The sequence below is a fragment of the Gorilla gorilla genome, chromosome 1 (genome assembly GCF_029281585.2).
Source record: "Gorilla gorilla gorilla isolate KB3781 chromosome 1, NHGRI_mGorGor1-v2.1_pri, whole genome shotgun sequence".
Taxonomy (NCBI): Eukaryota; Metazoa; Chordata; class Mammalia; order Primates; family Hominidae; genus Gorilla; species Gorilla gorilla.
The window spans coordinates 179,969,087-179,984,404 of NC_073224.2; the positions used below are offsets into that span (position 1 = coordinate 179,969,087).

The 15,318-nt window shown below is 38.9% G+C and overlaps 1 protein-coding gene and 1 long non-coding RNA gene across 4 annotated transcripts in view; one reads left to right on the forward strand and one right to left on the reverse strand.

The window, feature by feature from the left end:
• Window positions 1-9,466, reverse strand: part of LOC129526644 (uncharacterized) — a 66,093-nt gene extending 56,627 nt beyond the window's left edge. Inside the window, exon 1 of the long non-coding RNA XR_008671359.2 lies at window positions 9,332-9,466. This is a non-coding gene — a long non-coding RNA (uncharacterized lncRNA). The remainder of the gene's footprint in view (window positions 1-9,331) is intronic.
• The window catches only part of C1H1orf87 (chromosome 1 C1orf87 homolog), a 140,911-nt gene that overhangs the window by 111,904 nt on the left and 13,689 nt on the right, over window positions 1-15,318 (forward strand). For all 3 annotated transcript variants that reach the window (XM_063698199.1, XM_004025885.5, XM_055361399.2), the window contains one exon: window positions 10,044-10,108. In XM_063698199.1, coding sequence (XP_063554269.1) covers window positions 10,044-10,108 — 65 coding nt within the window. The remainder of the gene's footprint in view (window positions 1-10,043; window positions 10,109-15,318) is intronic.

A 15,318-nucleotide genomic window follows, 5' to 3' on the forward strand; every position in this document is an offset into this window, starting at 1 on the left:
TCTTAAAGCTCCAGAATAATTTCTTTTGATTCTATGTCTCACATCCAGAGCACACTGATGCAAGGGGTGGGCTCCTAAGGGTTTGGGCAGCTCTGCCCCTGTGGTTCTTCAGGGTACAGCTACTTTGACTGCTTTCACAGGCTTGCATTGAACGCCTGTGGCTTTTCCAGGCACACGGTTGCAAGCTGTCAGTGGATTTACCATTCTGGGGTCTGGAGGACTGTAGCCCTCTTTTCAAACCCCACTAGGCAGTGCCCTAGTGCGGACTCTGTACAGGCACAGAGTCCTGTTTTTGCCACAGCTGGAGGTGGAGCAACTGGGATGCAGGGCACCACGTCTTGAGGCTGCACAGAGCCTCAAGCCCAGCCTGGGCCCAGCCCACGAAACTATCTTTCCCTCCTAGACCTCCAGGCCTGTGATGGGAGGAGCTGCCAAGATCTCTGAAATGACCTAGAGACATTTTCCCCATTGTCTTAGCTATTAATATATAGCTCCTCATCACTTATGCAAATTTCTGCAGCCAGCTTGACTTTCTCCCCAGAAAATGTGCTTTTCCTTTCTACCTCATAGTCAGGCTATAAATTTTCCAAACTTTTTTGCTCTGCTTCCCTTTTAAACATAAATTGCAATTTTAGACCATCTCTTTGTAAATGCTTATGACTGTACACTTTTAGAAACAGCCAGGTCACATCTTGAATGCTTTGCTACTTAGAAATTTCTTTTGCCAGATACCCTAAATCATCTCTCTCAAGTTCAAAGTTCCACAGATCTCTAAGGCAAGAGCAAAATGCTGTCATTCTTTTTGCTGAAGCGTAGAAAGAGTGACCTTTACTCCATTTCCCAAAAAGTTCCTCATTCTCATTTGAAACTACCTCAGCATGGACGTCATTGTCCATATCACTGTCAGCATTTTGATTAAAACCACTCAACAAGTCTCTAGGAAGTTTCAAAATTTTTCCAACATCTTCCTGTCTTCTTCTGAGCCCTCCAAAATGTTTCAACCTTTACCCATTACCCAGTTCCAAAGTCACTTCCACACTTTCATGTATCTTTATAGCAGTGCCCCACTCTCCTGGTACCAATTTTCTGTATCAGTCTGTTTTTACATTGCTGTAAGGGACAACCTGAGACTGGGTAATTTATGAAGAAAAGAGGTTTAATTGACTTACAGATTTATAGGCTTAACAGGAAGGATGGCTGAGTGGCCACAGGAAACTTATGATCCTGGCAAAAGGCAAAGGGCAAGCAAGCATATCTTACCACGGCAAAGCAGGAGAGAGAAAGAGACAGTGAAGGGGGACGTGCCACACTTTTAAACTATCAGATCTCGTGAAAACTATCATGAGAACAGCATGGGGGAAATCTGCCCCCATGATCCAATCACCTGCCACCAGGCCCCTCCTTCAACACATGGAGAATACAATTTGACATTAGATTTGGGTGGGGACACAGAGCCAAACCATATCATTGGCACATGATAGGTACACAGTAAATGTTTAAGGAATTTACTTATTCATTTATTTAGCAAGCATTTACTGGGTACCTACTACATACCAAGCACTACTCTTACACACTAGGAATATAGATATGAATAAAACAAAGCCCCTTTCCTCATGAAACTTATATTCTAATGGGAAAGATAAATAATACATAAGTTAGAATATATGGCATATCACATGGTGATAAGAGCAATACAGAAAAATAAAAGGTAAAGGTTATGAGCCACATCAATCGATGAACATATGAATAATGAGGTTATGATATTGAGCTTAGTCAATGAATTTCCACTGTGCCAGCTTTGGACATGAGAGTCTGCCTTCTTTAAAACCTTGGGGGTGGTTGGATGAAGGCGAGAGGTGTGGTTAAGCTGGAAATGCAGAAAACTGAGCTAAGAGCCGAGTAGAAAATTGCAAGGCCAAAATTAAGACTACCAAAAAGGCACCAATCTAAAGGAAGAAAAAGCAAGTATCAAAGCTCATATTATATCTATACGTAGTAGAGACTCAATAGATATTTGTTGATTAAAAATTGAGATCCAGAACCAAGATTCTGAGAATCGGGAATATGAGACCAAGAGAAAATGTGGAGCAAATAATGTTAGGCTACTTACTATCCTATCAACACTCTCAATTTCTCACTGTTTTTGTGCAGATCAGAGAAGCACACAGATTTCTTTATTCACCTGTCTTTGACTTTTAAATGTTCAAGGATATCACAACCATAAGAACTAAAAAAGAATTGCATTTATAAGAAATATACCTGTTTCATCCCTAAACAGTCATTGGCTAAAGCTTCTTTTGTTGAATTAAATCCATTTTGTTAAGGGCTTTGTATGCAAACCTATATCCTTAAGAGATTAAAGATGCAATTTAGACACACATTTTAGAAGCTGAATGCACGAATCATTATTTTAGTACATATTGTCCATTAATCTGCTGTTCAATTGGGAACCCATTTGGAATGCGGCTGCTTGCTAATTAGCAGGATTCTAGTGCTGAGCTGCTTCCTGACTAAATGTCCTTTAGAATCAATAAAACATCAGGAGGGATTATGGTGATGTGGGATTAGCCCCATCTAACCAAATAAAATGAGTTGTGCTTCCTCCTTAAACTGTCATGTTGTGAGAGTTGACGAGAGGAGCAATTTCACAAACCCTGTTACAAAGTTGTTGTTGTTGTTGTTTTAACATTGAGATTTGTTTTTTTGCCATTTGCCTACCAATTAGCAGAGACATTAGTGAATGACTGCCAGGATAAGGCGATTTTGAGAAAGACTTGATTACGATTTCAAATCTCTACTCTGAATCACCCTTATGTAAAATGAGTTCAGGTTTTGTTGGATGGAAATTATTACCCGTGTTCTTGGCCAGGAGCATGTAAATCAGAATTAGCATTTAATGTTTCTGTGTGACTTTGCAATGAATGGTAATTAAGGAGGGCAGAGAGAGAACAGGAGGCAAACTAATACTCTAAAATTGTATTGGCAAAATTAAATGCTTCAAACCAGTTTAAAACACATGCACACAAGCCAAATTGTGTTGGGGGAAGGGATAAATAATAAAGCTGCTATGGAAGCTTCATGAAAAGAGGGGAGCAATTGACACAGCCACAAGTAGGACTTATCATACACATCTGGCCCATTACTGAGAGTGCAATTAAGTTGAAAAAGACTGGTTTTGCTAATCCCAGGAACAACCAGAGGATTTTAGAAGATGAAGGAAACATGAGGTGTCTGATTCAGCAATTACTTCTGAAGGGAATAGGAAAAGTGTTAGGTAGCAAGCTATTAGAAATATGGTATAGATCTGCCCATTGGCTGTGCCTTAGAAATCAGACCTGCCGCCTTTTCTCTTCCAGAAAATAATAATAAGTGCTTTATAAATATTAACTCTTTTAATTATTGCAACTTTCCCATGAAGTAGGTATATTATTTTTCAAGTGAGGAAACTGAGGCACAGCAGCACAGAGAGGCTAAAACCAATACACAACTAATAAATGAATTCGTCAATAAGGCTAAGTCAAATGTAGGTTCTCTACCTTCAGTCTTGGCTCTTGGTCACTACACTACACTGATTCTCCTACAAGTCCTATGAAATTCAGTTTATAAGATAATGACTAGGCACAGAGGCTTTGGCCAAACTGCCTAAGTTCCAGAGCTGGCTTCACCCTTGGGCTTGATGCTGAACAGAGTTCTGGATTTGAGTTTAGTATCTCTTGCCCTCTCTTCCAGGACGCAGGAGGGAAACATTTAAGCTCCAGGGGCAGGTATGATCCAAACAAGCCCAGAGCTTGGAAGCAAACTTTCCTTACCAGTGTAGCCCTTCTACCACCTCTTCAGCCCCCATCTATGGAGAAACCCAGCATGAGTCCTAGCTGGCGACCTGGTTCTGAAATACACTAGTTTTGGGAGCCTGGATAAGCAACAAATTTCTCTTAACCTTAATTTTCCCATCTGTCAAAAGGGAAAAATAAAATTCATCTGTTTAGATTTCAGAGTTTATTGCCTCTATATCAGGGAAGGGCTGTACTTCTCCCAGTTAACTGAAAGGTGGAAAGAATATAACTTAGTACATGAACAAGAAGGTTAAAGCATAGAAAAACAATGCAAGTGAATGAGCATCTCAGTAGCAAGGTTAAATTACATGATCAAAATAACCCCTTGACTTGATTGGATAAAGAATTAATGCATATGCACCTAATACATCCAGGTATGGGGCTAGGTGCTCTCATGGGACAGCATAGTCCCAGCAACCCCATGAGTTGGTTTTCCTTTTAGAACCACTTCACAGATGAGTAAACTAAGGTTTAGAGACATTAAATAAATTACTCTCAAAAGTTAGGCTTCTTTGACTCTTACTTCTGTTAGGGCTATTAAGGCTGAATTGTATCCCTCCAAAGTTCACATACTGATGTTTTAATCCCCAGTACTTCAGAATATGGCTATATTTGGAGGGCCTTTTAAAGAAGTGATAGGCTGGTTATGGTGGCTTATGCCTGTAATCCCAACATTTTGGGAGGCCGAGGTGGGAGGATCACTTGAGGTCAGGAGTTCAACACCAGCCTGGCCAACCTGGGAAAACTCTGCCTCTACTAAAAATACAAAAATTAGCTGCTGTGGTGGCACGTGCCTCCAGTCTCAGCTACTCTGGAGGCTGAAGCACGAGAATCGCTTGAACCTAGGAGGCAGAGTTTGTAGTGAGCTGAGATCGTGCCACTGCACTCCAGCCTGGGAGACAGAGTGAGACTCTGTCTGCCAAAAAGTGAAAATAAAGAAGTGATAACTGAGTTAAAATGAGACTGTTAGGGTGGGTTCTAATCCAATCTAAAGGCTGTCATTATAGGAAGTGGGCATTTGGACACACAAAAAGACACCAGGGATGTAGGTGCACAGAGGAAAGACTATGCACAGAGAACACAGCAAGAAAGTGGCCATCTGCAAGCCAAGGAAATAGGCCTCAGAATAAACTAAACCTACTGACACCTTGATCTTGGACTTGTAGCCTCCAGAACTGTGAGAAAATAATTTTCTGTTGTTTAAGCCATGTGATCTGTGGTATTTTGTTATGGCAGCCTGTCTTAGACCATTTGGACTGCTATAACAAGATACTATTGACTGGGTGGTTTATAAACAACATAAATTTATTTCTCAGATTTCTGGAGGCCAGGAACTCCAAGATCAAGACAGAAGCAGATTTAGTGTTTGGTGAGGGTCCATTTCCTTCGAGACAGGTGTTTTTTTCGCTGTGACCTCCTATGGTGAAAGCAGAAAAAGGTCTCTCTTAGGCCTCCTTTATAGGAACACTAATCCCATGCATGAGGGCTCTGCCCCCACAGCCTAATCACTTCCCTAAGACCATAGCTCCTAATACCATGGAAGTGAGGATTTCAGCACATGAATGTGAGGGAGATATAAACATTTAGACCGTAACACAGCCCCAGCAAACTAATATAGTCCCTAAAGGCTAAAGGCCTCTTCCGTAATCCTCCTGTCTGGCTCCTCCTTCTGGCATATTTTGTTTCCCTTGACTAAAGTAGAGGATTACAGGATTCTGAAGGCAATTCTTCAAATCATGGGACTTAATTTATGATCCTGGCAGTCTGAACAGAGCTAACTCTTTATCAATATTCTATACCATGTCTCAGCTGAGCTTGGTGGGATTTGTAGGAGTTAACCAGGTAAGAGACGGGAAAGAGTATTTCAGAGATAAGGAGCAGTATGTGCTGAGACAAAAGCCAAGCAAAAATAAGTTGGGAGAACTACATACTGTACATACTGTTCATTATGGCTGGAACATACATTTCAGGAGGCAAAGAAAGGTAATGGGCTTGGGAGGTGAACACCAGCAAACCTTTTGACTTAAGCCTTCATAACCCTCATAGAAGAGCATACCAGCTGAAATTACCTTCATCAGTATTACAAGGATGTTTCAATAAAATAGCCTACATTTTGTGTGTTTAGTGCTTTAGGTTTGTTTGTTTTTTTTAATATATAAGGCTTTTTGTATAAAATGACATCTGCCTAACAACCCCCAACTAAAATTTCTGTGAAGAAGGAAAGAGACAAGCAACACATGAGTAGCAAAAACTGACTAACAGGGACTCTAGTGTCAGAATGTACAAAAGAAATCTTCACTAACTATAAATAAACGGAATATGGGAAAATCAATTAGTTGCTTGCCCCAAGCTGTGCCCTACCCACCTATAAGAAGTGCAGAAAACAGAAAATACTTTATCCCTTCACCACAATCTTCCCCTTGATTTGGGGACCCAAGTCTTGACCAACCAGAAAATTACACAAGTGTTGTTTTATTGTGCAGCCCGAGCACTCTGGTTCCCCACATCTCCTTTCCTTCCCTCCCCTGCCCAAGGATACACACTTAACCACACACGACTCTTCTGTGCCTATTTGGAGAGCTCAGCTATCAAGAATGACAGCAGAAAGTTGAAGTAAGCAAGGTGGGAAGGGGAAAAATATGACTATGGTGCTTGCATCTGATGAAGGTAATATCTGATAATAAAGTTGTAGAGGTTAGTATGGAGAGGAAGATCATTGTCAGTTGTATATGATGAGGAGCATATAGCTTATGGCATACTATACCAATATGGGGTATGTGATATACAACAAATGTGGTGAGAAAATCCTATCTCTGCCCTACCAAGGTGCACCAGGTGTATGCCTGAGAGGCACCAGGAATGGATGGAAGTTGTCATCTGCCCTTGACTTCAGGTCTAGTGAGCAGTGAGCAAGGCCAAAGGAAATCAGTGCAACTCATCTGCTGGGTTGTACTGAATGTGAATAGATATTCATTTGAAGCAAAACACCTAATTTTTTTAAAAAAAGCAAATACACACTACAAAACATGGAAAGGGAGCCACAATTCTGCAGGCTCCAAATCTCACCAGACCTTTTAAATTAATCTACTCTAAGAAAAATTTAGAAAACCATTGATTTTTTTGTAGAGTATAAGAAGCCATGTCCTCCACTGAAATGAATTGGAAAGTAATCAACATAATGAGATTTAAATGACACAAAAATGAAACTTAAAAAGCACAAAACATGAACAGAAGAAACTAGAAAGAATTTTGGTAAATATGGATGGTTTCAAGAAAACTGAAACTTTCATAGCAGAATTAAGAGGTAACAAGGAATCAATATGTAATGTCAAATTTAAGAGGCTTTTACAAAACCTAGAGAAAAATAACCAAGAAGAAAATGAGGATAGTAGATATAAAAGAATAAGAATAGAGATTCAACCTAAGAGGCCTTGGTATTGTGAAAAAGAAAACTAGAAAAAATGGGAAAAGAAATAAAAACGGAAGTCCCAACAAAAGAAACTTTGCAGAGCTGGTACAGCTGTACAGATTGAAGGGACTCAGTGTGATGTAAGCTAAATTAAGAAAAAATGTATTCACATCATTCCAACAAAACTTTTATATTATAAAGACAAAGGCAATTATTCAGGGATCCAATCCAAAAACCCAATAAAACTAAACCAAAGCAAATAAAGAGAAAATGAATTACAAATGACCAAAAATCAGACTGACATCAGACTTCTGCAAAAATAAATGTCAGAAGACACTACGGCTGTGTCCATGGAACTGCAAAGACCACAAAAATGTAAATGAAGTCAAGTTACATTACGTTCGAATAGATTTGGAGTCAGGGCATAAATCCCTGCTGTCCCATTGATCCATGTGCCCTTGGACAAGTCACTTACATGCCCCATAAGATGGTTGTCTCAATTAAATGAGATAATGCACAGAAAGTACTCAGAATGTTCACTCCATGCCATTTTAACTTGAAAAACTCAGTTGAAGTGGGATTTGAAATCAGGTCTGCCTGAATCTAGAATCAGGCTCACAGAACTTGTCCTCCAGTCCTGATCTGCCTGGCTTGACATTGGAGGTTTGGTACCTACTTTCGTTATTAGAATTATAGTGCCTGCTATGGCAACTAGAACCCACTCCCAAATTTAAGTTGTGAATAGCACTTTGAAGTTCTTGGGGGTAATGTAGAGAATGTGGGAGAAAAGAAATATTTTGTTAGAAGGATCTTAAAAATTGTATTGGTCATGTAAGTCCTATACCATTCAAATCAGGCAATATAGTTAAAAAAATTTCCCTCAATCTGCTTCCCCTGCTGTCAGCATATAATCATGAATGAGCAGAAAATTTTCTGGTGTCATTTTATCCAGAGGCCTTATCTCATATCATACCTGATATCTAAGAGAACACTACCTGATAATTCCTAATATCTCTGAAAAAATAAATGTTGTGTAATGTGTAAATATTAATGGATCTAGGTTTTTGTTGTTGTTGTTGTTGTTTTGTGTTTTTTTTCATCAAAGGGTCAGAAGGTGCTGTAGCCATAAACCTGGACTTCTTAAAATAGTCTGGAAAGAAATTGCAGGAAGTGTAGAAGACAGGAGATGCTTCTATTGTAGTTTATTTGCAGATCTGTGCTAATATCAGATCTTTATATAATTATTAATATTCCTCAAAAGTGCTTGCTACTTCTTGTTCGGCTTTCTCTTACCTGCCTAGACCTACCGCGTCTGATATAGTCATCAGCTTATCTGACTGGCAGTCCTGCATATCCATCACTTATCTATCTAATCATGTGCCCAAAGTGGCATGAAACTCTGGAGGTCACATGTTCAAAGCCCAATATCGTGATACTTACCCTGACCAAATAATTTCTCTAAATGTTATGTCATATATAGGAAAGCCTTCATGAAGTATAAGCAAAATAAACTAGTTCCCTATTTAACTCATTTTATTTAAAGATAATAAAGTCATATGACATTAGAACTTTTCTTTAAAAACCCAGTATATATATTTCCCAACTTGCTCTTCATTTTCACTTGACTTCTTCTGATGGACAAGATGGAGAAAGATAAACATACTTAGTTGAGGTTTGGTTGCTAGCAACAGAAACTGTCTTTTGCTAACACAAGTAAAAGGAAATATTTTCAAAGGATATGAATTAACACAAAATTGGAGAAAAATAAACTTCAGAAAGGAATAGAACCAAAGAGTAAGGCAGAGACAGTGGGAGAGAGAGAAGAAGTGAGGGAGGGAAGAAGGGAGGAAGGGATAAATAGATTGAGATTAACTAGAGGGGGTAGGTCACAACGTTGGCTAGGGCAAGGTATGGGACTTTGACCATACCGTAGTCCCATCCATACTGTATTCAAAAGGAAACCAGTAGCTGTCACCCCAGAGAAGAGCATATTTATATATAAATGGAAGGTGGATGCTGGGCAAGCAAATATAAGTGATTTTCAATGTCAAAGTTTTGCTAAAGTACTTTTTAAGCTTTAAACGATTACCTGGTTGTCTCTTGCAGACATATTACTCAATGTAATTTCCACTTGGGAATTCACTGACTATTGTGTTCTTGCACTCAGAACTCATATTTATCCCCTTCTATGATTTTCTCTGTTGTAATGCTTTCCATACTTGCGAAGGCTAGAAAGAACCTTTCTGAAACCCTCTTGACACAAAGTTCTAGAACTGCTTTAAATTCTGTCAGTGAGATGCAATTTCACGAGATTTGAAAGGCAGAAGCAGTGGTGAGAGGCCAGTGGCACCGAGACAGTTTATATTTATTTATTTATTTATTTATATCAACAGCAGTAGCAACTGCAGAAACTGGCAAGTGTTTTTTTGTTTTGTTTTGTTTTGTTTCATTTTCCAGTGGCCAGAAAGCAATTTGTACTGCCTGATGACAACTTCATAGCTAGGGGCAACTGAGACATCAGCCAGATTTTCTTGCTGTTCCCTGATCTCTGGACCACATATGCTGAGGCCTAACCCTAAACTTAGAACTTTCTGTTCTAATGGCTTTGCAATAATTCTGTATATCAAAACCCTTTTTAATAAAGATATACAAAGTAGTTTCTGTTTCCTGCATTGGACCTTAAATGATAGAAGTATCAAAAAGCTTATTCAATATCACTACCAATATAAACAGAGCTTCACTGGACATTCTTTCAGGGCAATCATATTGATCACCAATTTATGTTTCCTTTTCTTGCACAGATGGCAGAATTTTGTTGAGATGCTGACCAGAGCTTCTTCTGATTTGTTATCTGATTTGCCTACAGGTGAGTTCCATTATTTTTTTGCTCCAGAGAGACTTTCCATTTTTCACAGCTATTGTTGACTATGCTGCCTAGTTTGAGTGGTTTGCTTGTTGGGTTTCATCTCATTTCTCTCAGAAATGTAAATAGCTCCCCAGTGAAGGAAAAATGGGAGTGAGAATCACCTTAATGGCTATTCTTTTAGGCCAGTTGGATCATAAAAGGCACAATTCTCCAGGTTTTATCATGAGACATTCTCTAGTGGTAGCCATTATAGATGAATGCAGTACATTTACGGAAGTTAGTATTATTTAGCAGAATTTCAGGTGCACAGTCACTTAGATCAAAGAAGCTCATAGCTAGTTATTTATTCCACTGATGTCTCCACAAAAAAAAAGACCTGTGAGAGGTATATATATGTTTAGTGTAGGTTTTTTTGGTAAACATTTTTAAAAACAGAAATAGCAGAAAGATCCTTCGTGGGCTATTTAATTAAATTACAATATAACCAATTGATAAAATGATGCAGTTGTAAAATAACATGACTGGGTTGCTACAGGAAGATTTCCAAGACATATTATTAAGTGAAAATTGTAACGATGCATTGGGGAAAATATTTAGCAATTAGCAAGTTTTAAATATGACAGGTGAAAAAATATGCATTGATATTAATCTGCTGTTGTAGTTTTTCTATTTACTATATCCATCATCCATTTACTGATTGCCCTTTGGATCAAAATATAAAGTACTGAATGTGCACGCGTGTGTGTATGTGTGTGTGTGTGTGTGTGTGTGTGTGTGTGTGTGTCCGGGATTAAATATATCAGTCTGTATCCAAGTGGAAAAACCTAAGAAACTTTACCAGGTATTTCAAGCAGAGGGAATTTACTACAGGGGATTGGTTATGTAAGTATCCAAAGGCTGAAGGATAAAAGAGAATATGGTGAGTATATTCATTTCCCAGGGCTGCCATACAAAATACCACAATCTTGGTGGCTTAAAACAATAGAAGTTTATTCTCTCAGTTCTGGAGGCTGGAAATATAAAATCAAGGTGTATGCATGGCCAGACTCTCTCTGAACACTCTAGAGAAGAGTTCTTTCTTGCCGGTTTCAGCTTCTAGTAGCCACAGGCCTCCTTTGGCTTGTTATTGTGTAACTCCAATCTCTGCCTTTCTTTTCACAAGGCCTTCTTCTTTCTGTCTTCTATATATCTCTGTATGCAAGTGTTCCTCTTCTTTATCTTATAAAGACACCAGTCATTCTAAGTAGGGCCTGCCCTAATCTAGAATGACTTCATCTTAACTTGATTACATCTGAAAATATCTTGTTTCTAAATAAGCTCAGATTCACGGGTACCAGTGATTAGGACTTGAACGTATTTTTGAGGAGGACACAATTCAATCCACTACAGGGAGATAATCCAGACATTAGTAACTGTAGAAAGCAGCTACCACCTTAAGGCTAAGGGAACATAGAGGAAGGGGTGTTACTATCAGAATCTAGTAGCTAGTGTCACCACACAGATGGTTCTAGGGTCTCCACGGAAATGCCAAGCAGCTGGAGGAAGGATTTCAGAGGGGATTCCATACAGCTGATTCTTGGACTGCGACATAATTTAAGGCTCTAAGAAGGTGGCTGCACTTGGATCTCTTACAAAGCATCATATTTTCAATGAGGAGACCATTGAAGTGATGTCACGTGGCTGTTCATCTGACCTGAGGTTTCACACGTGGCTAGGGCTGAGAATGCTGAAAAACACTATAGCAGTAGCTCTTCTGATGCTAGGTGGATACTTGATGTGTCCTCACATGGCTTTCCTCTGTGTGTGTGCATCCCTGGTGTCTCTATAGGTCTAAATTTCCTCTTCTTGTAAGGACACCAGTCAGATTGGATTAGAGCCCACCCTAACAGCTTCATTTTTACTTAATCACCTCTTTAAAGGCCCTACCTCCAAATACAGTCAGATTTTGAGATTAGGGATTCAACATATAAATTTGGGGTGGGGGGTACACAATTAAGACCATAGCATATGGAATAGCAGAAAAATATGTAAAAAGATAAATTGAAGTCTCACACAACTAAATAACTAACTTATGTTGGGACACTTATTTTATTTCTCTCTGACTCATTTTTCTCATATCTAAAATGGGCAAAATATAAAAGAAAAATGCAAACCTGCCCTATTGATCTTATAGGGTGATTGTGAGTCTGACAAACAAAATAGGCAACACATCACTAATTTTTATAGGCAATGTGTCACTCTCCAGAACCACAGAGTTGGGGTAGTGTTGCTGTTGCATTGTTGTTGTGATAGCTCACTGCTTATTTACTTAGTCAATGTCTTGGTCTCTTCTTGTTTCTGTACTGCTGGATCTATGATGACTAAATGCTCTTAAGCACTGAGTGAGCCATTTTTTTCTGTCTATTCTTTAGCTCCACAGGTAAATGTTATGAAAGTGAAGGAGGGGCATTTTACAGAAACTAAAAAAAAGATACTCCTTATGGGTGTGTAGAACTGTGAATTTTCTCTTTCCTGGGACCTCTCTGCACTCAAAGATGCCCTACTAACCTAATTAAAATAACTCATTTTATATATACTGCCTTTATTAGAAAATTTATATCATTAAGAATCATAAAAATCCTGGGAACTTGTTTTTCAATGTACATATAATTTTCACATAAATACTTAATATCTGTGACTTACGCTAATGACAAGGAGAGACTACTTTCCAGCAAGCCAAACCTCCTGGCAAGAATAACTAGAAGATTAGATAAAATACAAAAGAATATTTGTTCGAAGACTCTTACTTGGAATTCAAACTGAACTACCAGACAGAAGGGGGAGAAAAGCTCTCTGTGAAAGGAGGTATCATACAAAATCTCTTAAGTTTTTCGTACAATGTGTCCAGCTTCAATTAAAAATTGCCATGGATGATGTAAAGCAGGACATAGATTTTGAAATAACTGTAATTAATATGTTCAAGAAAATGAATGACAAGATGGGGAATTTTCAGCAAAGAATTTGAATCTATAAAAGGAATCAAATGGAATATCTACACTTAAATTTATAAAAATTAAAATTTAAAAGCTCAATAGCTGGGTTTAACAGATTAGACATCGCTGATGAGAGGACCAGTGAACTGTAATATAGTTCAATAGAAAATATCCAGATTGAAGCATGGATGAAAAATTAGGATGTAACACATTTAAAAGTATGTAAGAGTCTGGGTGCTGTGGCTCACACCCGTAGTCCTAACACTTTGAGAGGCCTAAGTGGGAGGATCACTTGAGCCCTGGAGTTTGAGACCAGCCTGGGCAACAAGGTGAAACCCTGTCTCTGCAAATAATAAAGAAATTAGGCAGGCATAGAGGTGCATGCCTGTAGTCCCAGCTACTTGGGAGGCAGAGGTGGGAAGATCACTTGTGCCCATGAGGTCGAGGCTGCAGTGAGCTCTGGTTATGCCACTACACTCCAGCTTGTGCAAAAGAGTGAGACCCTGTCAGAAAAAAAAAAAGTATGCAAGAGACACATAGGAAATGGTGACAACATCTAACACACATGTAACTGAAGTCAAAGAAAAATAGGAGAAAGAGAATAAAGATGAAGTTGAAGCAATTATGACTGAGAAGCTTCCGAAAGTAGCAAAAGACCTTAAGCCACAGATCTAAGAACTATGATGAACTCCCATTAAGACACATATAAAAACAGCTTAGGCCCCTCTAAACATGGTAAAGTCTAAAGTCTAAAATAGTATTTCACAAAAATGAAGTATGATCTCAAATTTGAATCTCTTCACTGTGGAGCCTGTGAACAAGAGAGAAGAAGATGATGCAGAAAGCAAAGAGCAGAGTTCCAGTATGACTGCTGACAAGGGAAAATTCAAAGGAAATGAGGAGTAGCATAAGAGGCTCATTGACACCCCTCAAACATTTCTTGAAGACCTATCACTCAAGAAAACAGAAAAATGGTGAAGGCTTGGCCTTCCTTTTACTAAGGAAAAAAAAATACTCATACTAGTTACTAATTAGAACTACTTCTATTGAAGGGGAAGAAAAGCAAACTCAATTGGTTTAGACAATATAGAGATTTTGGTTTATTTAGCTGAAAATTCTGGCAGCAGCAAGGGCTGCAGGAATGGTTTGATCTAGCCATTCAAATATCAAAATCAAGGATCTGCCTTCTTTCTGGCTCTCTGATATGCTTTACCTGCTGTTGGCATCATCTTCAGGCTCTATATGGTAGTCCCTCAACTACTTGGACATTCTACAATAGCAAAATAGCTATGGTACCTATGGCCATCACATCCTCACAGCTCACTCTTTGGATAGGTGTTCTCCCAAGAAGGAGAGAACTTTACTATCTAAGAAACTGTAGCAAGTATTTCTTCTCATATAGAGGCTCAGATTGAGTTTTATGTCCATCATTGAACCAAGACTGTGATTGGGATACCATGATAGGCTTAAACTAATCAGAGATCAAGCTTGGACTTGGAACTGGAGAGTCAATCCAACCAAACCATAGTGCACTGGCATGGGGTAGGAGTAGTCACCACAAAGCAAAACATAGTTGCTGTCTTCAGAAGGGGATAATGAAGGAGAGAATCACCAGAGGGAAAAAAAAAAAAAAGAATGCTGAGAAGCACACACACACACACACACACGCACACGAATCAGCTTCAGTCACATGGCGTGGCCCATGGGGCCTTTTAGCCCTGTGAACACTTCACCCATTTCTCTTCCCTTTTCATTCTGCCTCACCCAGGCTCTGCTCTCAGTTATTGCTTGATGCACCAATCACTCCTGCCTCATGGCCTTAGCCTTTGCTGTAACATTTTCCTCCAATGCTCTTTACCCATATATTTTCACAGCTTGCTCTCTTGTTTCTCCTCCATTCAGGGTTTTATTTAAATGTCACTTTTTTAAAGATGTCATTGATGAATTATCTATCTAAAATGGCAACTATCATTACTTTCCATCCCCTAATCATTGGTTTTAGCTGTGTTTATAGCACTTATCACTACCTGACATTCTTTGATGCATCTCTTTGTTCTCTCCATCAGAATGCACACTCCATGAAGCAAAGATTCTGTCCTATAGTGCCCAGCATATAGTAAGCACTTACATGTTTGTTACATGAATGAATTAGTTCAAGCCACAGACATAACCCTGCCTCTGTTGTCTTAAAAAGGAAACTAAGATGTTCATTGCCTCAGTTTCCTCATCTGTCAAATG